Genomic DNA, 25,669 nt, shown 5'->3' with positions numbered 1-25,669 from the left:
CGAGCTGCGGAATGTTCTCGAAGTGACTTAGATCGTGTCTTAATTAGTTTCACGTTTGGTGGAACTTTTTCGTGACTCGATACATGTTAATACTGTGATAATATTAAGGACTTTGTACATTATAAACAGACTTATATCGTAAAACGTGGTTGATATGTCAAAAAAAATAAATAGCAAAGTTAACGTGACGTTTCCGGTGAAATTATTAAAATTAGGTTTCGATGAAAACATTGCTGAAGTATTGTAAATTAAACAATATTACAATTAAGTAATTACATTTACAAAACTAAGCAACACGTAACAAACTATTTACATTAATTGTGCATTGAAGTACCTTTGTAACACGACGTAGAAACTCACAGAAATAACAGATAAGTTATATATTACAAAATATTTGTATTAAATAAATTATTCCGTGTAAAATTTTAAATTATAAAGCTCCTTCATAATAACTCAAGTCACCAATAGATTTATATTCTGCTACAGAGCTATAACAAAAAAAAAAAAAAAACTAGACAGAAATGTCAAAAACAACACGATTGTAAAAAACAAACATACCTACTTTATAAATTATAACTAATATTGTTTAACATAAATATATTATAATTCAATTAGTTGATATAAAGCTGGAGATTAATAAAAAATAGATTAAAAAATATTAAGAAATATAGCCTTTATGACTTAGCTTGGAAACTGTTTATTAAAATTAATTTTGGTTGAGATAAAACTATGCTCTATTTCTAATCAAAATTAGATCGACTGAGCTGTAATTAAACGAAAAAGTGAAGATTGATAACTATTTATACTTTTTCTTCTGGCATCTGTAGAGGGACGTTCGCTTCTTCTGTTTCTTTGGCTGATTGAGTCACGTCCTTATGTCTCTTCTTGATTCTCTCCTTGTGAAGGTATAATCTCAGGTAATGGCACGGGAAGACCACGCAGTCCCCGGCAGGTTCCTCGGCATCAATGTATACCCCTCGGACCAGCACCGAGTTGGAGCAGTTCAGGAGGATGAGCAGAACCAGGCTGATGATGTGGGAACACCAATTACTCAGTTTAGGCGTTTCTGTGGAAATAACATACATTCAGAAAAGAATTTTAATATAAAAAATATATTTTTCTAAACATCGGATCCTCTCTCTTCAATAACACAGCTGTGTTACGAGGTCAGAAGAGAGTATATAGACAAAACAATAAACCTCCTAACTGGAGGATTTATCATAATTAGTTTACGCCTGAAATTGCTAACATACCTGGGAAGAAATATATATCCATTAAGCCCCAAACTCCTCGCCACACGTTGACTGTGGCTATGAAGGACACCAGGTGGTACAAGTCAGCCAGCAGTAGTCTGACAGCCCCTTGACTCCTCGCGACCGCCCATCTCATAGGAGTCTGGGCGGCGAAGGTCAACACAACCAGAGCGTAGCCCACAACCTGTTAGAAAGGGCATTCACATAATAATAATGTCTTAAACATTATTTCTGCTACCACTGTTCCACAGCTTCGAAACTAAAGAGATGATTATAGATGTAACTTGATGTTTTAGACAAATTATATACATTTTAATTCATTACGTGAATATGAAGAGGAAAAAATATTTAACGTGCGGTCGTTTATTCCATTATTATAAATCTGTGAAGTTGTAAATCAAACAGGAGGCTCTCACGTTAGTTTATTATTATTAGTTATAGAAAGGAGAAAGAATGTGTGTCTTTAAATAAATAACTAAAAAAAAATACGTATTCCTAAAAAGCCAAATAATAAAAGAAATTACACGCAAGATTGACAGCTTATATATATATATATATAAAATAAACAAAAAGGTCAAAATGCCCGAATAAGTTGTGGATTTAATCTTGTTACCTCCTCTGATGGTTGATTGAAGAGGTTTTTTCAATTTTAAAATTACGTTTGTTACGATATATTCTCATGCATAGCATGCTGCAAGATAGCCTGAATATTAATATTATATAAGTTTACCATACACACACACACACACACACACACACACACACGTCCTTAATTAACTTCCAATATATATAATATATGTTCAGAACATACTATAGTTTCTAAAGAATAGCTAGTTTATGAAATATTTAAATAAAAACAGTAATCCTTTAAAAATATTCCTTCCAGACTTTAAATTAAACTCAGCAGATTGTTGTCACAGTAAATAAATAAACGCTATAATATAAATAGAGTAATCTTGATATAACTCTCATAACTGTAAACAATAACAGCTGATTCCGACTCCCAGACGCCATTATCCGGCAACAACAGTGCGCAATGGCGCCCGAGAAAAACCCTCAACAAACTTATAAAATATATTATAAATAAATGTAAATGTAGTATATAACATTTATTATATTGTTCGTGCTATTGTCATAAGTAAATAGGTTTAAATATAGTATGTTTGATGTGGAATTAAGACTACGTAACGGATATAGAGAGTTGTGTGATTTGTGCTTAAAGAATTATGACGTAATACAGGGGCTGAATAATAAAAAAAGAAAGTGACTCTATTAGAATATTCTAAGTATCATATCACTAAGACATTTCAGAATCTTTTCTCAACTAAATAACGTGTCTTTTCTTGTATAATTAAATAATTATACAAAATAAGACATTCTTAACATATTTGATTAGCAAAATTTTTTTTGTTCTAGAAACGGGTGTATAGATATTCCTAGGATTACTTTATTTTGATACAAACAGTTGTAAACTTTCATATGTTTTGGTGGTAAAAAATAACAATAGGTCCCTTTATATCATTTTAGACCTCTTTAGTAAAGAAGTATCGAATTTTGTCCGTTTTTCTCTTTATGATATAATATTTTTCTTTATCCTTAATATTAAATTCTTCGAGCGCACAAAACGACAATAATGTTATCTTTAACGAGAGGTTCAATGAACAAGAAGACAATCACGATAAAATAGTCCGAGTCTGAGTATTAATTAATAGGTTTCATTGAATCAATTGTTACGTTCTTTCTTCTTTGCAAAATCTATACACAGGATGGGACGGAATAGTGAATGTTATATTTATCTGTTCCTCAGAAATTATAGGCCAAAAAATATTAAGAATTCGCTATGGTCAATAAAATTAAATTCTAGTTTATTCCGATTTTAGGATTTTGTTAATGCAATATAAGGATATAATATACTGATAAGTTATGTCTATGTTTTGTACCATCCCAAGTACTATCATTTTTAAGTTCTCTCATCTCATTTAAGGAAGCCATTAATATAGCATCAGATTTGCTGTTTATTGTCGGGAATTAACTAAGAAATGTGTTGCGTTGATAATTGAATAATTCTGATTTAATTTAATAATTGATAATTACCGTTATTGGACACTTGATTCATACATAGACAGGAAAAAAATTACGAACTAACTAACTCAAATTGCAACTGTTTTCCATACCATCTAAATATAGCACATCATTACCTCGTTAAGGAGCCTTAAGCCTGTTTCACGTAAACACTCCAGTAATTTGCATTTACGTCTCGTTATTTTCGTCCTTCCGTACATTTGATATGTCAAATGTTAAGGTGAATGTATTAATTTATACAGACTTTGATTAACTTTCTTTATCTTAGATTTTATGCATATTTTTAATGGAAACATTTCTGATGCATAGGAAATGATTTCTTAGAAGAGTTTTGTTTGATTAATGTGTCTTTGAAGGTTGTAAATCATTAATTTATATAGGAAACACTTAAGAAATTTTTCCTCCATAATATTTTGGCCAAAAAGCAAAATATTGTTTGCCACCATCGAAAATTCAATGTTTTTTTTAAATTATATTTATTATGGTACTAATCAAAAACAGATATCCCTATTGACCTTAAACGCGACGAAGTATCAGTTGAGTACATCGGGGCTGCTCGCAGGAAGAACCAATTGCGATGGATAAGTGGTCACTGACTCAATATGCTATGACCCATATGCGGAAAACATTGTGAATTTGACAATCATTTGTCGTCTTTGATAATAAAATGAGACAAATATTTTATGATAAGACATTTGTTTCATAACCGACTTCGCAAGAACAGTTCGACATTTTAAAAAAAGCTTTATCATCTAATTCATAAGTATGGTGGATTTAATACGGAAGAAATTTTTTTGTGGACACTCAGGGTTATATTTTTAAATGCTTACAATGAAATTTAAACGTTTTTTGTTAGGCAAGAATATAAAGTTAATAGTGGTAAAAGAGATAAATGATTTATTTTTCAAAATAATTTAAAAATACTAGTCTCCTTAAAGCTGGGACGAATTAAACATGGGTTGGTGAATGGTTAGGCTCACCAGAGAGGTCCAGCAGGATTTGACAGCGTCTTCAGGGTAGAGGAAGATGTCCAGGAGCGCCCAGGAGCCGCGCCACACGAATACTACCAGCGAGCCCACCACCGCCACGGAGAACACACAGTCCAAGATGTATAGAGCGGTCTCTTTACTGCTCTGTGAAAGAAAACTGCTATTAAACAGGGTCGCCTTATACATATTTAGTTAAATTACATTGTTTTTCGATGATCTTAAATAATCTTCAATATTGAAGAGTGATTGTGCGTCTGGACCCTGGGGTAGCGGGTCATCTGAAACAAATACGATTCGCGAGGCAAAATACACGATGGATTTTAAAGCATTTAATTTTAATATGTGTTTAAGTTGTTTTAAAATATATTTTTATATTCTTATACTTATATCATTACCGGAGTCGAAATGTCATTGACTTTTCTTTATAAGATTATTTACAAACTTTGGATTATTATCACAAAATAATATCAAATTACAAGTTAAAAAACACCCTAACAGTAATAATAACAATTTAGCCTTAAAAAACCTTAACATCTGTAACTTATCCGAGTATACGTAAGGAAGCCTTAAAAGATTTCTAAAAAGGGTTGATGCTCTAACACTGCTGGACTAATATTAACCAAACATACACACGGTCAGACATCGAATTTTGTCGCGGGGATTGAGAATTACTATCAATATTAACAAATCCCACATTTACATTATAATTATCCTACAATTAAATACTGTAAAATTATTATACTTCTATTATACTACTGTAAGAAACTTAAACATTAAGTTTCTTACAGTAAAATGATTTCCATCAACCGTATTAATAAGTAAATAGCTGAAATGTGAAAGTCGAATGATTTACTCATTTTCAAGTACAGTCAAGGTTTACTCACTTAAACTTGGTACAAACAAGCTGGATCAGCAGATGCTTAGTGTTATATAAGTCATACTTATTGGTTAAATAGGATTTATAATAAGCCAATATTACACATTGACCTTAGGTGTATATCTGCGGAAGGTCAGTAGACAAAAAATAGTACAAAGTTATTCTTTTCTTTCACATAAATGTGGCTATAAAAGTATTTATTGGGGTATTTCAGTTTGTTTTTGTGATTTACGAAGGAAATGAGAAGTCGTTTAATGATAAATTCAGACTGAAAATATGTGTCCATACATTTGTGATTTATAAAAAAAAAGTTGTGACTAATGAAATCTAAATATAATTTGATAAACATAATCAGTTTAGTTTGAGATTTTGTTCATGAAGTAATGTTTAAAACTTTATTTTCACTATTGTTTCTTTAAAACGGATTTAATGAAGGTTTTAATTTGGACAGACACTATAGTCTTGTTATGTTCTTGCTAATTTTAATAATAATATGACAGTTGGTAGCACTTTTATTTCAACTTTTTGGAATAATTTGACGTGAAACACTATGAAACAAATTCTAATAAAAAGACGCAACCAGTAATGATTTTGTTATCAGAACCATGTTTTGCAACAAAAAATTATGACTTCTATAAAACAAACTTAGGCCCAATTTAAAGCCTCCAAAACATCCTAAATTATATATTGAAAACGTAGCTACATATATTACAATTTCTTATCACCTGAACGTTTCCTTTGTAATTAAACTATTGAACTTAACTTCATCAATAACTTATAAATATCTACAATTTGAACACAAAATATAGTTGTCCAAAATATATATTATTTAAATGAAACTAGTGTTATTCGGATTTACTACGCGGATTTTATTATTTAAAAACTACATAATCCCGACGTTTCGGTTACTTTGCAGCAACCGTGATCACGGGCAGACGAGGTCCCGAAACGTCGGGATTATGTAGTTTTTAAATAATAAAATCCGCGTAGTAAATCCGAATAATACTAGTTTCATTTAAATGAATACTCGCGAAAATCTTAGATCTCATTATGTATTATTTAATTTATAATTTTTTAAAACGAAAGTTTTATAAATCACATGTTATATTTTTGAAACACGTTCGATAACTCTGTATGTATTTTAAAAAGAGACACCATTTTCCACAATGATGGAAAGACAAGACACCGTTGAAAATAATGCTTCTAATAAAACTTCAATTGGATAAATGAGGTGATAATTATTACCAAGAAAAAACCATTTGGATCACGGGATAAGACATCCGACAGTCAGATGTGGAGTTTTAAATCGTTGAAATTAATAATCACAGGAGCACGCCGTAATCTAGTCAGCGATTATCTCATTCTGGACGAATTATTAAATTATCATGTCAGAGGAAAACTCGGTGTAGCGATGACAACTACGAAACGCCCGAAAAATATACATATACACAAACAAGCTCAAATTCTGGTAATATAGAAATATATGATAGAATTTTCCGAGATATATGAGCTTTCTAAGAGTATTCAGACACCACTGATAGGTGGTGAAGGAAAAAATTGTGAGGAATCCTGGTCTTATAATTTCAAATTATAAGATGAAATCGCTAATCCACATTGAGCAAGCGTGGTGATTAATGCTCTAACCTCCTCCATGTCAGATGAGGCCTTTGCTCAGCAGTGGACATCGATATTCTGATGATGATGATAATGACGACGGAATTAGAATTAATATTCCACAATTTGTTTTTAAAAATTGCCTAAACATGGATTATTTGGACTGAGATTGAATAGAAGAATGGGAGAAGCCAACTTCAAAAAGATAGTGTCAGTGGCAGATGAACGAAGATGGTGGAAGGTATAGAAGAAATGTCCATTACACTGGAAGGAATAATATTAACGATTCATAATGCTAATCACGTTTTTCACGTTGTTGTACGTTTAACGAATACAACATGAATGTCTGTTAAAGATGCTAAAGAAGTGAATTTGTATATTATAAATGTTCCCGAACTAAGATAATAAGATATACATAATTTTTGAGGATAAATACTATCCTTTATGTTTATGTCGGTGAGTATATGCAGATATAACAGTAAGATCGTTTTTGAATCTGTAAGAGATGAAAGCAGTGGTTAGTATTTTCATGCGGTTATTTTTTTATGTTAACATTTCTGGACCCACTAATGTTTTTGTCACAATATTTCTTTTACTACAATCGTAAACAATTAAGAAAACAGTTTGAAATATATAAATCTTATGCAATACCTAAACTGATCTTCCGATTTCGATAAAAATTTAGGTGTTATCTATAGTTCTCAGTAATCAAGACAGCGTTATTTGAAATTTGAAGATATACAATGTGCTCATAGGCCAATAATACGTAACACTGAGTCTTGTTAAGAATTTTAAAGTATATCTGTTTTTTATCATACCAATCAACATTTTAGTTTAATGATTTTTTACTTACCATATACATATATTAATTGTATAAGAAATAATTTACAAAATTAAGGACATCATATTTTTTACCTTACGAAGCATTTAAAATATGAGCAATGCAGACAAGTAATAATAAATAATGCCAAGGATTTTTTTAAACATTCCTAATGATCATTTTTTTATAATATGGCCTTCATGCGTGCAAATTTCATTTCTAATCTTATCAACAAACATATTTTAGTTTTTTAAGTCACATGAGCGATTGAAGAGTAGACCTGTCAAACGCACACCGCTGAGACTAGGATGACTTTTACTATTAAAAAAATGTCACCAAAAATTACCAATTGAATAGTTTTTATCCGCGCAAAGCCGCTACGAAATGATATGAATTGAATGTTCTAGAGCACACGACTCTTAATGTTATCTAAAATAAATAGACATGTCGATTATTTTAGGATTTACATTTACGTCAAAACAATTATTTGTTGATTGAAATTTCCTATTAACAGAGACGCATCACGGATTCCTAGGTGTTTAAAAGAAAAATATTATGCATGAAATTAATTAATTTTTATGTTTAAAATAACATTCAAATTTTTGTTGAAGTTGTAGTATATACGAAATAACTTAAAAAAAGTTATGTACCGTTTTATAAAAAGTCGGCGCCTCAAAATAATCCTCGGGTGTGTCCACTTGTATGCAGAACGGAGCTGAATCCAAATTCGTTAGGCCCTTCAGCCAAATTATAGCTATTGTTGAAACAACCGTCGAAATGATTATAAGTCGTGTTTCTGTTATAGTGCACTCAAGAATATTCCAAACTCCCCTACAGGCTGCAACATTAACAACCCCGGCCACGCACGTGTACGAACGAGTAATGATGAAATATTTGGTCGTCCCAGCGCCTGGTGTCAACTTTCTGTTAAGGGTCTCCTGTCCCATGTACAGCACGAGACCAAAGACGATGCCGAAAGCGGCCGTCCAGTAAGCGCTCTTAAATGGATGGTCAGGATACACGTAGAGATCCATAAGGGCCCACAGCGAACGCCAATGTACAATTATCAAAGGACCGGCGACTACTGCCGTAAACAGAATATCAATTATCTCTAAGAGAGCGTCTGTGTTATCCCCAGAGAGCGTTTGTATTAGGAGCATGCTTCCTAGTATATTCGGTGAATGAGTGTGGGTGGTCGAACACCACGCGAGACTCCTTATATTATTACTGCCTGCCTGTTGCTGAGGAAAATTCCACTTTATTCACGCGCTCTCACTGACTTTGTTATATTGAAAGCGTTCGTCATCTGAAGAACAGGTTTTTAGCACTGTAGATTTGCGCACTAGATTTTATTTTCATTAAATTTTCGCGAACCAACTGAATCGAAAGGGAAAACATTTGAAAAATAAATATTCAATATATTACAGATGATTGTGATTGTTTCTTAGGGAGCAACTGATTATTAGACTGAGAATTAGTCGCGGTAGTTATATGTGTACACATCGAACAATATTAAACTTATAAGCGACATGATCGCTGTATATACGCACTTTATTTTCACACGCACCGATATCTACGAGTTATCTCAACTCTCAAGCTAAGTTAGGATATAGACTGTTGTAAAAAGTTCCGTATCGACATAATTCCATTAAATATGTTTTTTTTTTTTTGTAAGAGCAACATTCATATGTAGACTATAATATATAAGCTTATGGGACTTAAAAAATTAATTATAATGTTAGTTATAAAAATTTCTTCTATAACTTTAATCTTTTGTAAACTTTATCTTGTGTTATTAATATTGTTATCTGTATTTAATTACTTGTAAATAACACATTTAATATAATATGAAATATTTACAAATTTTTGTTCATATCTACGTTGATATAGTATGCGTAGTTTAATCACAGTAATATATTTAACATCCCATTGCGAGTTATAAAGCCAAATTGGCAGACAAACCACAATCAGATTTGAACAATAATTAAGCTCTCTAAGATAAAAAGTTTAACAGAAGGAACCCTAAAATATTTTAGAATGATAAAATAGATAATATACATCAATTTTAAGTTACCAATGACAGGTAAATTACCAGAATTATTTAGAATACAGCAAATCATGTCTATATATTTATAGTTTACGGGATTTCACCAGGTTTTAGGACCTTTCAGTCAAAAATATGGTGATGAAAAGACGAAAAGAAAAGACGAAGAATCAAATAGTATTGCGAGACTCGTCTATTGATCTTATCATGAGAGTGAATTCTGATGTTATAAATAAGGCCAGGTGAAGTTGAAGGAGATATTTAATTGTTCTTTTCATAAAACGATCTTGTACGTTTATTGATGTTTCACATGTTTGGTGACCGATAAATGCAAACTAAGTGCATAAAAACTTTATCAATAGCAACAAAAAAATAAAAAATTGTTTAATGATACAATGAAAACTAAATTAATTAATAGACGAAGCTCAAGAACTGTATTTAAAAAACCTTAAATTTTCAAGGGACCGTGAGATAACTTCGCCACTTGTTTTCTTTGGATTTACTGTGATTTTGTTGTATTTTTACAGTATAGTTACAGTAATGTCCTTTAAAGAAAAAAATATCTGTTTTTTAGGAATAGACATTGTATAATTTACTGCCACATGTAGTAAAGATTGTTTCAATATTAAACTAAAGTAGGTCCTAGTGTTCACTTGTTCAGTATAAATGAACTTAAAGTAATCCTTTCAGAGCTGTCGTATCGATATTTCGATTTAAATTCTTGTCACATACAAAAACAGTGATTGACAGGTTGAGGAAAATACTCAAAACATTGTATAAAATTTTTAAACTACTTGTAAACCTAATAGAGAATTGTATTACGTTCCGTCATTCCTTGTTGTATTTACAATGTCTTCATCTGGATCGTACAAGGTTATAAGTGTATAAACGCCAGTGTCAGGTCACATTTAGAGATCTGTAACTAAGGGCTATCAAACGTGGGCAAGATAGAAAAACAGCAATTGACAAAAATAGATTATTGCAAAAGAAACTATATTAGTGAAAACTTATATAAATGTAACTATATTTTTTTGGAGGTACTATTTCACATTTCGATTATTATTCAACAACCGTGAACACTAGTCTTTATGCGAAACATATTTTTTTTATACTGACGTTTGTAGACAGGAGGACAAAACTAAGCAAGTATCTTCAAACTACAACGATTTAGATAGCAGTGATAAATAAGTGAAACTTAGTATTAGATTTTCTTAATAATTGCCGATGTTAATAAATTTTACGTTTTTGTATCAGAGGTGAATAACGAAAACGGAGTAATAAAGTCAATGTGACAGAAATCAGATCTTAGGTTAATAGACATGTTTTATGGAAACGAGTTACGTAATCAACAAACAATATGAAATAATAAGCCAAAAGTTATTCGTTCTTAACATTTCAGAAATATAAAAATTAAGAGTATGGAAAATATACATATATATAGAATGATCTTTAAGCCCACGTGAGCAGTCTGTGCAAAACTATATTTGATATATTTTTTAAGCGTGCTTTTATAGCCGTGATCCAAACATTAAAATATTGTAATGAAATTTGAATGTTTCTGAATGACATGCAACATTTTTGTCTTTTTAATTTTTTTCGTTAATTTTTATTTATAAAATGAAGGAAAAAGGATTTTTTTTAATTAGTAAGAAAACTAAGAACATAGATTTCCGTTTAAAACTCATGTTATAATTTAAATCTAAAAAGATTAATTAGTGTTTGAGTTGATACAATACGCACGTTCGTTGATATCTGTATCCGACTCTTTGAAATAAAGTAAGCGGTTGTGTCTTTAAACAAAATATACATGTAAATTTTAAAACGATTGCCTTTAATAAGAAACGTAATTCCATTCGTACTGTGAGAGTAAAAGTCAGAATCAATTAAAACAAATAAGTAGACTGTTCTGAAATAAAAAATAAGATATTCAAAATAAATTTTGAAAAGAATTGTTTGTGGGTCTCTTGCTTTTTCTTCAAACTGTTTTTAATGAGCTTTACTCAGTAAAAAAAAAATACAATTTTATTAATGGTTTAAGACAAAAGAAATAGGTGAATGTAAATTTTCATAAAACAATTTCAGAACAGAATTCAGAATTTTACAGATGATATATCCGTCACTAATTACATTTAATTTTTTATCACTTCACTGTCATATAACTGTCAAAATCAAATACTATTATGAAAAACAAGTATAGTGTAAATTTCTGGATCACAGCACTTTCACTGTTCAGACTATATCACATACTCAACTAAAAATGATACTATGATCTCGTTATTTGACGTTCAACAAATCCTTGTCACTTAATACTTGTTTGCTATGAACGCAAATATTAACACTGTTTTTTTTTTTTCATTCAATGAAGGTATGGTTTCAATTTAAATGACTGTCATTTTATTGTAGTCCAATTAGCAGGAGTAAAGTTAGTTTTTTTTTTATATCAATTATTTTGAAAAATAAATATTTAAAATTGCATAAACTAAATGTTATCTTGGCGCGAATTATAACTGATGAATAATTAAAACTTTTAACAGAGTATAAAATATGTTTAGATATTTGTTTTTGGCGTTTGCTGCCCACTCTTTACTTTTTTTTTTTATAAAAAAAAAACAACTTGAGTTATTTATTATAATTAATAATGTGCGTTTATAAGTAAGTTATCCTTATTTTAGAAATGTTTGCTTCATTAGATTAATATATTCCAATGCTACTCTAAAGAACTTGATTTTCGACCATAATTATTGGTTAAAAACTTATATTATTCTTTAAGAACTCTGCATATTTAGAATAACTGTTGTGAAATCCTCATTTTTATAGAAATTTCAATTATTAACAGTATTTGTTATGTATGAAAGAAAGAAAGGATAATTAATATTGCATAAAGTATTTTTGCTAATTGGTTCCTATATTTATTCACATTGATTGATCACTAGCACTTAGATATTAATTATTGAATAATAAGATATATATAATTGTCTAAATGAGTATATGTCGTATTCTTTGCATATTCGTGTTGATATTTTTGACATATCTTTTTGGTTACCTTTATATAAAATGTCTTCTGATTCTTGTTCGAAATATGTCTGCAAAGAGGTTGAGGTTATATATCTACTGAATGGTTGACTAATTGTCTGTAGTGTCCAAGAGAAATAAACATAATTCTGTTAACAACATTTACTTGTTAAAATGATATTCTCTTAGTTGCTCAATAAATAACCGTTGTATCACATTGAAATTTCTTTGATACAATCAATTCTTTCCGAAATACGTACCGAATGCAGAAAATTTTCCTTTTACACTATTATTTTAATTCTATCGTTCTTTGATAATACTATCATAGTGTTTTTATTTTAATCGTTATTTAACTGAAAGAAATAACTAAACGGAAAGTATTACGATTTCGAATATTAGTTACTACGATTTGATTTGATTTTGGTATTTGTAGCCTTAATTTACTAACCGTTCTAAACATAGTAGGGACTTCGAAATAGTCTTCGGGGGAATCTACAGCCACTGCAAATGGAGCTGCGCAAATATTTCTCAAGGTCCTCAACGCCGCCAGAGACAACGTGGCAGCCACAGTGGTAGACATGAGTGTCTTTGCGCTGTCTCCTGTGCACTCGTTGAGAAGATTCCACACACCCCTCCAGCCGCCCACGCAAGCCGCCCCCGCGACACACGTGCACAACCGCGATAAGACATAGTACATCAGCCGACCCCTATCAGGCTTCAGGATCTGGCTTAACTTCGTCTGACACACGCAGAATATCAGGTTACAGCACAAACCGAACGCTGCGCACACGGCCGCACTGCTGACGGGGTTGTCTGTGAGCACGTACAGGTCCATGAGAGACCAGGTCGACTTCCAGTAGGAGACGACAGCTGGGGCGACCACCACGCTAGCGAACACGATGTCCGCGAACTCCAGGAGGGCGGAGTGCCGCGTACCCGCGATCGTCTCAGCGAGCCCGGCAGTGCTTCCACGCATGACTGAGCTACAAGTGCCCCCTGCCACGGGTTCAGAACGACTACAGATTGCTTCTATATAATTGTATTATCGCGTCCCGCACTCACAACTATGACGTATTGTTTGTTGGGACGGGGTCCTCTTGATTCGGAATATACTTTCGCAGCCTTTCCTCACAACGTTGGAATGGGAAAGGTATTGATGATTAGGTACATCAAGCAGTGTCTATATAGCTCCTAGTGATAAGACCGATTTTATAGCTGTAGCGATATGAGAGAAGCCATGTATCTTACAGCGAGATAAGCTTGACTATATTTATGTATATTAAAATGTATGGAAATATAATTATATTTAAGCCGAAGTTTATGATACAGTAAGTGTAGTTCAAAGTTAAGAAGCTTGACCGCTAGTTAATTTCACAAATCGTAGCTCATACTCCACTTCCTTAGCTCGTCTGTAACGTGAGCTCATTCATTGACCTTGAATTATGAATAAGCCAACCTAAGATTGAGTTGATTACACTCTTGATTTTTATTATAAATTAAACTTGGATTCTTCGATTCATTTAAAACAAATTAAAAGTTAAAAATAGTTCTGCAATAATAATATGCAGGTATAACTTATAATTTCGTTCAACATTAAAGTAATATGCTGCCTTAATTACGTATTAAAATATAATTAAATTATCTCACTATATTATTACATATTTTCTTTTCAAGAAAAATACTTCAATCGTTGAAGATTCGAAATAGTTTCAATGTAGGGAAGTATTAGGATGTGATGCCTTAACGATCATCAGACTAACATGTGATTGTTGTGTAATAATGCTCTTCACGGAACGCTTTCCTAATGTAATAGTATAAATAAAAATTCTTCATAATAGCCCCTTATCACGTTCAGAATAGGTTTCTAGTTAGTAAGTTTCTGATTATTAAAGAGTTTAATACTTGCCAGTATTTTAAATCTCGTTGTGAAGAGGTATGTGTCTTCTTTTCCATCAGCACATAGGAAGTATGGAGAGGCCAGGAGGTTTCTTGTACTACGGAGACAGGTGACGACAATGCAAAGCAAGAGAGTCAGAGCTGCGAGCACCAATGGTCTGAGGAAATGACAATTCTACTTTAAGCTTGGGATTGTTGAACAAATGTATAGCACTATTAATGTTGAGTAACCTTATATGTTATAATGAGATGTAAGACTTTCGCGAATGTTCATTTAAATAAAACTAATACTCCCGAGTCCGACGTTTCGTTTGCTTTGCAGCAAACTTGATCACGGGCAGACGAGATTAGTATGTCCGGAGTATGTAGTTTTTTTAAATAATAAAATGACGCGTAGTAATTCGAAAATATTAGTTTTACTCAACCTTATATGTTACTTGTATATATACGTATTTACATATGTTTATTTTTTTTCAATCATATTTTCAATTGAATTTCAGTTGAAATAAAACAATTTAAATTACAAAGCTTGCATTTATACTTCTTTTCATATCACAGTGAATTATTTTTTGATATGTATGGATTGAAAATAATATTATATTCGATAGGAAGGACTTTCGATTATGGCGTATTAAATACAGGGATCAATATATATTTTGATTGTATTCGGTCTTCTGAATACAATAATACCCATCTCTAAAAACGTCCTAACCTTTTTTCTACATCTCTCTATCAAGAATGAGAGGTCAAAAGTTAGTAAATCTATAATAATGATATATGTTACAGTTTTAGCTCGGAAAAAGGGCGGAGTAACCTCTCGATAGACTTATGGTTGAAAAATCAAGGTGTCATATTCTTCGTATGGGCCATTGCAGATGGCAATCAGCTTCAGGAGACTAAGTAATATCAGCTAACGAGTATATGTAGAATTAGAGCGAAAGGGATAGAAGTAGAGAGAGATAGAGTAGGTTGAAAATATTTATCATCCCCTTTGCGAAATTTTAGCTCTACGATAAACTTATTACATACTCTGATCGATAATAATATGTTTATTTAAAGCTTTAACCGTAATAAGTCAAAAATTAGTGACGTTTTCATGTATACAGTTTCTAAGACATGGTCTATACCTATGAGGGTCTCCAGTATCTGGTGTGATTGCGTCAACGGTAGCGTCGAACAGGCCCCAACCGCCCCTCCAGTGCATGACACAGGACAATAAAAATACGTAAGTGTAAATTCTGCATATCAACCGTTCTCGTAGCCACCGACCAGCTCTGCCTTCACCCCAGGCGTTGCGGGAACGAGAAAAAAGGTGACTCCTGAAATTTTTAATAATTACAACTGTTAATAAAAAGTATATAACAGATTTAAATAAAATTACTTGTGTTTATATTGTACAAAGTAATAGAAAACTATGATGCTACGAGAAAAATATTTTCAAGTACAATTACGATATTTCTGTTTCTTGAAGTGTATTGCAGAACCCTTATTTGCTTGGTATGAGTAAGAGACGCAGACATTGAAACAACAAATGACTGAATATTCCATGTCAGTTTCTACCAAATTCAATTATTAATGTATTTAGGGAAAAATACTTAATGAAGCAAAATCTAAATGTATATCACATCATCATTAGCCTATCGGTGCCCCTTGCTTAGCAACGGCCTCTTCTCTCATAGAGAAGGTTAGAGCATTATTCACCACGCTAACTCAAGGCGGATTAGCGACTCCAGACTTATAATTTGATTACAAGTCCAGCTTTCCTCACGATGTTTTCCTTCACCGTCTGTCAGTGGTGTCTAAATACTCTTAGAAAGTACCTATGATTCGCACATTGGTACTTGCCAGGTTCAAACCCGCCCCTCGTGCACGAGAGACTTGGCTTTCGCTTTTAGCCTCTAGGCTACCGCAACTTTTTACATAATATATCAATATTTAGTTAATTAGTTTATTTGAATGGGATTATTTTTGATTATTCTATTTTTCACTAAACTCTAGGAAATTAACGATAAATCTATTTTGCTTTAAGGCCATTGCTACTGGAACGATATATATATATATTTATATATATAACTATTTATTTTAAAATTTAGATCTTAGAAGAAGAAAATTCGATATAAATTTCAGAACGATTCCATGAATTCGAATATATACTCTCTATACACTCACATAGCAAGTGACAGCCGGTTATTATAATCTTGTAAAGATTTACATGGCAATTGAAAATATACGAGCGCAGTTATCCTACCCACCTTAATACTACGAACGTGACGTGTATAACCATTCCTAGGATGAATATTTGAGCGAAAGGAAACATTTTTGGTTGCAGGTCCATTAGTCCCCAGGTTCCTTTCCAAGTTATTATAACCAACGGCGCCACTACAAACGTCCCAAACACAGCGTCACCTGAAAAAAATAAAGTTCATTTTAAAGGTCATCAACATATACAATGAATGTTCGTTACGCAGAGGGCGCCACGACTAGGAGTTTCCAAGGTTACCACAAGGTCAGTGCCAGATTAATCATATAACATAAGTAGTGGTAAGCCCCAAACCAAATTGTCCGCCTCACATCCCAACCTGCTCATCTTGTTTGTCCTTGAAGTCGTTTATATATTTCAGGAATATGTGAGGGTAGGATAGACTCGAACGAGATACAAGAAGTTGTCAGAGGGCATTAGGGCTCGTTTTCGTTCGTAAAGTATGTTGGTGTGATAGAGAAATAGATCGTAGTATTCCGAAGTGTGTTTAAAACTTTCGTTTGTTATATTCAGATGTCATTTGACGGTAACTTTACAGCGGATTAGTTGAAAGTTATTAATTTAAAATTGGTTTTTAGTTTTGTGTAAATTTATAAGTAATTAGTGAAATTGTATCGAATATTATTTTTAAAAAAAGGCAATTCTGATTTTGTTTATAAGAATATATACTGATAATGATGGTGATTTTGTTTATAAGAATCGACAGCAAATCAAACGCCCTTTAAAAGAAATTTCTACTGGCCGTTAGCTTAATTAGCCAGCAAGCGAGATCTTTTTCGAAAATTACATTACTAATAATAAATAAGTCATTGTTTTTCTTTTCACTATAACTGTCTGAAATCTTCTGATTTCGAGGAAAATATAAGCAAGGAAGCTGCCAAGTGCCAAGGATCAGAAGAGTCACAATTCACATAAATAATTAATACATCTAACTGTGCTGTTCCCGTGACCATCACACATTTGAAGTTTTATCTCGTTTAAGTAACAATATTTTATCTGAGATTTAAAACAACTAAATTTTCTTTAATGCTTGTTTTTCACATGCAAAAAAATAGGTATTCAATTCTTTTATTGGCTCGTCTTTCTATTTGACTGGCGTCATTTGATAAGGCTGAACGGATTTTATTGGACTTTGATTAGATGTTGGAAATTTTAAGGAAACAATCAAAATTTACTTATATTTTAGAGTACTCTTGTAATCTAGAATAAATATTTTTAAATATCGTAAATAACGAATATTCTATTATTGCATAATTAAACATTCTTTACAACTAGGCATTCGTTTTATCTAATTTTTAAGTTGGTTTAACTAAACACCTCATAATATTTTGAAACAGTAAATCAAATTCATTATAACGTATTTTCAATACCGCAGTTAAGTAATATAAATATAAATATAGTAGAAAAGGTGTGTCTTTTACGACGGTATATTTCTATTGTTAATTTGATAGATAAAAAAACAATCCTTAAATAAGAAAGTTTCGTTCGCATTACTAAAAGACGTGAAGGATTCTTCTAAATATGAGTCCGTACTTTTATCCGTGACTGGTTTAGTAGAGGAACATTTATTACACATTTCCAGGTGTGAGATAAGCATGGTTTGGAAAACTGGCATAATGATAAAGTTTACGCTACACGTGTAAGGTGCGATCGCCTCCGTTTCTAAAGAAGTTTCTTCTCAATCGCCTCGTTATATATGGGGTTTTCCAATAGGGACGCTTGAACTTTGACAGCTGATTGCGGCCATGTTGTTTGAGTGACAGCTGTCAAATGCAGTGTGTTATATTCATTCCGTCCTCCCAAACCACCATGGCAGGTTACAGTGTCGAGCAGCACGTGCAAATCATAAAATTATTTTATGAAAATGGGTCTTCAGTTCGAGCAACGTTCCGCGCACTTCGCCCGTTTTACGGTCGCGATGATCGTCCTGCCGAGTCGACTATCCGTCGATTGGTGGACAAATTCGAGTCAACCGGGTCAGTTAACAATCAGCCGGTTCCCGTGCGTCAACGTAACGCGAGATCTGCCGAGAATATCGCCGCTGTGCGCGACAGTGTCCTCGAAAACCCGCGGCAGTCAATTCCGCGTCGCGCACAGGAACTCGGCCTTTCGCAGACGACAACTTGGCGAATTTTGCGTTGTGACTTGAGCCTGCACCCGTACAAGATCCAGCTGACCCAAGAGCTCAAGGTTAATGACCATAGACAGCGCCGTGTGTTCGCTGACTGGGCATTAGAGCAGTTGGAAGTTGACGCCGATTTTGGCAAAAAAATCATCTTCAGCGACGAGGCGCATTTTTGGATGAATGGCTATGTCAACAAGCAAAATTGCCGTATTTGGGACGAGACCAATCCACACGAGGTTCACCAAGTGGCAATGCACCCGCAGAAAGTGACTGTTTGGTGCGGATTTTGGGCCGGAGGCGTGATTGGTCCGTATTTTTTCGAAAACGATAATGGTGTGGCCGTCACCGTCAATGGTGAGCGATACCGGTCGATGATAACCAACTTCTTTTGGCCTGAAATCGAGAATATGGATCTGGACAACATGTGGTTTCAACAGGACGGCGCTACGTGCCACACAGCACACGCTACGATGGAAGAAAAGAAAGATCAAGCGCCCTTAATGGAAAACCCTATACATGCCAAACTAATCAAAACCCAAAAGTATAGGAAACGTGAAGCCATAGAAACATATTTTATTTGGATTCCGATGTACTGGTGTCCAAGTTTGGAAGTAAATCGGATATTATTTTACATATATTGTCATTATCTTATATCTTCACAGAAAAAATACTCCGAATGAATATAATCTATCTATCTACAGATGGTGGACATTTTTAAAACTCTTGAATATTACATTTTCCTCATAATTATAACAATGATTTTCATGTTATTTTTTGTTAATAATAAAAGTATTATTAACTTATTACATTATAATCTCACTGTTTGCCAACTTTCACACTCAAACGCTCAACAAAGATTAACGTATTTAATGTTCCTTTTTCCACGTCAGCAACACTTTCAGATTACACATACTATAATCCGCACGCAGTTTCGCTTGTTTGATGAATGTTATTTTTGGGAGCCACATGTTTATAAAAGGTTATCTTCATTTTGATAAAGGAATATAAAAACCTTAAAATAAATTGTTATACAAAAAAGTTACCTAATTAATGCATCATAGAGACGTTTTTAATACATTTTGTTAGCAAAAAATCATGTTATACAAAACAGTTTTCATAACACTATTCTCAACTCTAAAGCGCGACTCGGGGCTTCATTTTCGCAAAATAATACCTCATTGAACAACATATTTCGTGTATTTTTTGTTTTTATTGAAATGTAGGTAAAAGTTTATTTTTGGCGTATTGTCCGGACTTAGTGTTACGAATTTTTTGGTCAATCCTAAGCGTTTTAGTTTTCCATTCAGCTGAACATTACTTTTTGCTATCGTAATATTTAAATGTCGCTTACTCTAACACGATTAACGAAAAAATGCATGGAATTGACAGTAAGTTCATCTGTGATAAAATTAAAATTAAACCGTTCTTGTGTCTCAGTCATCTATATCGAGAGTTGTATCCTCAAATACTAACCTAATACCTATATATTTTTTCCCAATCAATAACTGTTACGCACTTTGAATACTTTACGAGTACACATTTGAGTGAAACTACGCTGCAAGAAACAAACACTTTCATCTCGTCTGCCCGTGATCTCGGTCGCTATAAAGTAACCAACACTTTTATCAAAATTTAATGATAAGTGAAAACCAAATTTGGTCATTACTTTGCTTAAATACGTTCCTTTTATTTCCCTTTATTTGGTTAAACATTATGTGAATCACTTTTAATGTTTGGTCTTACTTGCAATCAAAGTGTCACTGTTTTATACAATCTGCATATACTTGCTTTATTTGTTCCGGGACTGAAGATATAATTTTGAGTTTAAATGATTATTTTATTCAATTAATATCTAAGTGGTAATAAAAAGATGGGTTTGCTATATTCGGTTAGAATTACTGACCGAAAATCCAAGACAATTATATTTACGACGTGTTTAACTACGTTTCGTCCATGGTTTCTGCCGACATTTGGTCTGAAGCTGTGTGTTAGATGTAACCACAAAAACCTGTTTCGTTTGATAACTTGTTTTACAATTTTAAACTTAATATTGCATCTACTAAGACTCAATATTCAGAAACATCAATCATGATTTATATAAATCTTGGGAATTATTCTCTTCTGATGAAGGTGCACTGTGTCGGTTATAGAACAAAATTGATGTATTTTTTTCAAATAAGCAAGATTATAATTTGTAATTATAATGCAAGATTTTAATGAGGATATTAGACAGCTAGATGCAAATTGTCTTCTTTTATATATCAAAAACTTATTTGCAAGACAACGCCTTTATTTATTTGGAAGTATTTTAAACCTTCATAAAGGTAATCAATTAATTAATGAAAGAAATAATAAATTATTTGAATGTTTCCAGACATCGCTTACGATTTTAATTCCTGATGTTAGCATGTCATTTAAATTACCCGATTGATTTTTTGTTTTTGCAAATTCGTTACAAAGAAATTGAGTTTTTACATTTAACATAAAACAAACGCCCCTTATCTTTGTTAAGAATCAGATATTTAGGTTTGACGAACTCTAATTATCCTTCGACACGAATTAAATTCAAAAAAAAAATTATCACCAAAAATTATCTCGATCCCGAATTTATTAGGACCTGTTCACAAACAAAACATGTAAAGTTATTAACTCGAATATCATTTACAAATTAAAACAAGTTTAACATCGCCTTCATAAATTTTATATTATGTCACAAATAAATATATAAAATAAATATATGTTAAAATATATCAACTCATATTTTTTGCATAAATATAGCAGTAGATATTATGTCTGTACCACACTGACTGAAAGAGAATTTAAAAGACCGCTGAAAAATATTCCAATCACAATGAACCATCACTGTATGCCTTAATATTATATATATATATATCTTTTGTAATTTGTATAATTGTATAATGTATATCTGTATAATTGTTATAATCTGTATAGTTTATTTGCAGCAACCGTGATCACGGGCAGACGAGATGTAATTCTGAGTCTTTCTTAATATCTTACCAAAATAATATCCAGCTTCTTTGCAATTGGTATGATCTTCTTCCTCGACATCAGCTTCCCCACTCGTCTTCTCTTTTACCCCCTGGGGGTAATAGTCTGAAGCATCGGACTGCATCTAGTCATCACATATAACATTATTTAGAATCTGTACAATAGTTTTTAATACTTTAAAAATTTTAAGAAATCGATTAACAGAGAATTTGTCGTTATAAAAATATCGTAGCCGTAACATATTAGGTACATCAAGTTTCGCTCGAGAAGTAAGATTGAGGGAAGCCTTAATCTTTCTTTGCTTATAGCATCCCAGGTTTCTTTTCTTTCTTAACAAAACTTTTACTGTCCCACGATGGCCACAAACACTAACAACAATTCATATTCATGATTTTTGCTTTCCGCTGAACTTTTTTACTAAACAGAGTTGGATAAATTCATTTAAGCCTCGTTCAAAAGAATCTTCTTGAAATTAATATATTCCTATACCAATACTTAGAATACCATTAATACTTAGAATCAATACTTAGAATACCTTTCTCTAGCAATGAGCTTATTGCTAAAGAAAGGTAAAACATCGTATATTTGCATAAATAATTGTTTATGTACTATGTAAAGCGTGCAGATTGCAGCGTGCGACAGTCGTTACCTGCCTCTATATAATCAGCTATGTAAATGTTAATTCGATAATTGTTAGGAGCGATCCTGTTAGACAAACACTTTTATAATATAATTAAAAATAAACGATATCTGATCACAATAACTCGCTACGAATATTGCTTCAATAACTCATGATCTATTATCCCTATTTGTCCTTTTGACGAGCTATTCATCTATATTTCGGTCTCATTTGCAAAAAATCAGCACAATTATATCAATTAATATTTTCTTAATATTCTTTTCCTGTCATTGTTCTTTTATTTGTATTGCAACGAATAATTTCCGTCAGCCGTGAAAGGTAAATTAGTTGACAACAATAATTGTGAAAAATATATTATTCATATAAGCATATTAATCCACTATTCATTATATTTAAATATGTTTTTTATAAATTTTTAATACACAATTGATATAACTTAAAACGCATAAACATGTTAGACAATTCAAACCTATCTTTTGAACAATGTGAGCCACGTCTATATTTTTTTTTTTTGTAATTTCCGAATATTGTCCTCAATATTTCAATGGTGTCTGTATGTTGATGTACTCTTTATATTTAATCCGTTATTGACATATATTATGTTAAAAAACTATAGACGTTTTATTTTTGTCCGGAACTGGTTGATACGAAATCTGGTTTATAACTCGCTTTTCATGACAATAATTCGAAATGGTAATTTAAAATTTACATAATAATGTGGTCCTTTACGTATTTGTATAAATCATTTGTTTTACTTACTTCATTTTATGTTAGAAATTCTGTGTTGTTGGCCGTCTTAAATGAAACATTTTGCAAAATTTTGCAAATTTTGTATTACCAAATGCAAGTGGGCATTCAATAAACAATACTTATAGCATTATTTTCCTTCTTATAAAAATAAACAATTAATAACAAAGACTCTGATAATTTATGTAAAATATAAGACAAATTAATAAAAATAAAGTAAAAAATTCTATTTAATTTTACATACGGCTTGAATTCCATGCATCCACAACTTAAATTTTAAATAAATTATAATATTAAAAAGCTAAATTTAAGGCACTGCTTTTAAAATATCTCATTTATAATGCTTTTGTTTTTAATACGCACCTTTAATGTTTAGTTTTTCGGCGTAGGCTTCGTTTTGAAGTCACTATATCACAACGATGACCTCAAACGGTCTCAGCTGTTCGTCCTGATCAGTGTTTAGTGTTGTACTAAAATCGATGATGGAAATAAAATACAAAGTCACATAGCCGAGTCAATTGTGATCTAAGCTATAAAAAAAATATATCTGAATTATATATAAGAGCAAGGATTTAACAAACACATTATTATCTCATAGTTTTTACAACTCTCTGCGTCGCAATCACTATTTCATTTAAACAACAGTCAATAAACCGAGATAATGATGTATCCCATATGATTATTAATTTCATTTACTTAACAACGTTTTTATTTTTGTCGTATTTCTAACGTATTTATTCCTAATGCATCCTAAACATTTAATCCATGTATACGAGGAAATTTGTTTTCAAAACCTGTTTTAAATGTTGAATGGTAAGACCACAGTCATTTAATTTTATGCTATGTTGGTACATCTTTGTTATTCAAACTCATGTGTAGATGAGGAGCCTGCATACAACCTGTTCGCGGTGATTTATGTGCATTAAACTCTTGGCGGTTCTTCTTGGTAAAATCGAACTACATCTCTTTGCGAGCAAGATAATTTGTCTGAACACAATTTTAGAAAACAGGGGGGAAATTTTCGTTATCTAAACAGAAACTGAAACATTTTAGTGATTTTTCTCAATAATTTCATTTTCTACGCCAGATGTCGTCCTTGAGGAGTCCCAAAGTTTTATTGTTTACTGAGTTAAGGAAACATTAAATATATGTATCATTGTACTTTTACTCGGACATAAAGCATTTTTTTAAGACAGTTATATAGATGGATTGACATCGAAGACCTTAATATATTTCCGACAAAACATATAAAGTATAATAGTGTGTGGGAAGAGCCTAGCTGTGGTCAAGTTACTATAGCTCGAATATGGGCTGGCTCGACCGGGGAAGTACCACCCTCTTACAGAAGATCGGCGTAAAGTAGCCTTTAATGGCTGCGTGTCTTCTGATGAGTGAGAGAGCCGGTTGTCCTTTTCCTGTTGTCACCATTTCCTGCTACCTCCTTATTCCTACCCCTCCCTTTTCTCAACATCCAAGGTGTGCAACGCATACGCAACATCTCATAAAAAAACAGTAAATAGTGTCACTGACCCTCAGCCCTTAATGTAAAATCAGTTTGCCAGTCATAAAAATTTCACCTACGTTAATTTAAGAGAACGCATATAAAATAAAAAGCCCATTTTAATATTAACATGGCATACTTTATGCATCATTATTCATAAGTTCCTCACACCGGCACGGATTTACAAGTCGATTAGTCTTTATAACCAGTACTATACGATGCCATACTAGGGTATAATGTTAACACGTGCAAAAGTATTATACATCCTTGCAAGAAGTAAATTTGCCAATTTTTAGTTTAGTCATGAAAATAAATTTAAAAACGAAACATCATTTAAGATTAAAATTTACTTATTTTATGTATAATCAAAAAGATAAACGTCAGTTCCTCAAATATGATAGTCACTGTTTTTTACGTAACATGTCTGATTACAATAAGCTCTGACAACAAAACAGAATTCAAAATACATAAAACAAAGTTATACCTTTATAAAGTTAGATCTCTAAACTGTTTGTCTTTTGAATTGTAAAAAAAAACAAAGCAAATCTAATAGTAAAACTGTACAATCTTATCAGTATACATAGTCTGTGTTTGCTTTGTTTATTGCAGATTCTCATTTAAAAATAATACGTTAATCCCGCAATTAACTAAGATGAATGAAAAACTATTAGAACTCTTTTTGTAGTACGAGAATGCCATCACAAACTAAACAGAGTCATGTTCTGACCAACCTGATGAGAAATGAAGAAATTTTGTGTTTTTTTTTACTTGACTTTGCTGTTTAGCTTTGACAGTTGTAC

The 25,669-nt window shown here is 32.1% G+C and overlaps 1 protein-coding gene across 3 annotated transcripts; it reads right to left on the bottom strand.

The window, feature by feature from the left end:
* Positions 1-51: 51 nt before the first annotated feature.
* Positions 52-23,970, bottom strand: LOC116768289 (uncharacterized). Of its 3 annotated transcripts, XM_032658967.2 has the most exons (8): positions 23,732-23,970; positions 21,991-22,105; positions 16,840-16,993; positions 15,715-15,906; positions 14,598-14,745; positions 4,316-4,468; positions 1,254-1,437; positions 52-1,066 (listed from the first exon to the last, which is right to left on the bottom strand). In XM_032658967.2, exons 2-8 carry the CDS (start codon positions 22,103-22,105, stop codon positions 801-803), a joined length of 1,212 nt encoding a protein of 403 aa, XP_032514858.2. In that variant the 5' UTR covers positions 23,732-23,970; the 3' UTR covers positions 52-800. The 3 variants fall into 3 exon arrangements, with proteins under 3 accessions (XP_032514858.2, XP_061381645.1, XP_032514859.1); XM_061525661.1 differs by lacking the exons at positions 14,598-14,745; positions 15,715-15,906; positions 16,840-16,993; positions 21,991-22,105; positions 23,732-23,970 and adding exons at positions 8,286-9,012; positions 11,807-11,914; XM_032658968.2 differs by lacking the exons at positions 14,598-14,745; positions 15,715-15,906; positions 16,840-16,993; positions 21,991-22,105; positions 23,732-23,970 and adding an exon at positions 13,140-14,017.
* Between the last annotated feature and the right edge of the window lie 1,699 nt (positions 23,971-25,669).

Source organism: Danaus plexippus, chromosome 4, assembly GCF_018135715.1.
Source record: "Danaus plexippus chromosome 4, MEX_DaPlex, whole genome shotgun sequence".
Lineage (NCBI taxonomy): Eukaryota > Metazoa > Arthropoda > Insecta > Lepidoptera > Nymphalidae > Danaus > Danaus plexippus.
The sequence above is the reverse complement of the archived record's forward strand: the minus strand, read 5'-3'. Positions and strand labels throughout refer to the sequence as shown.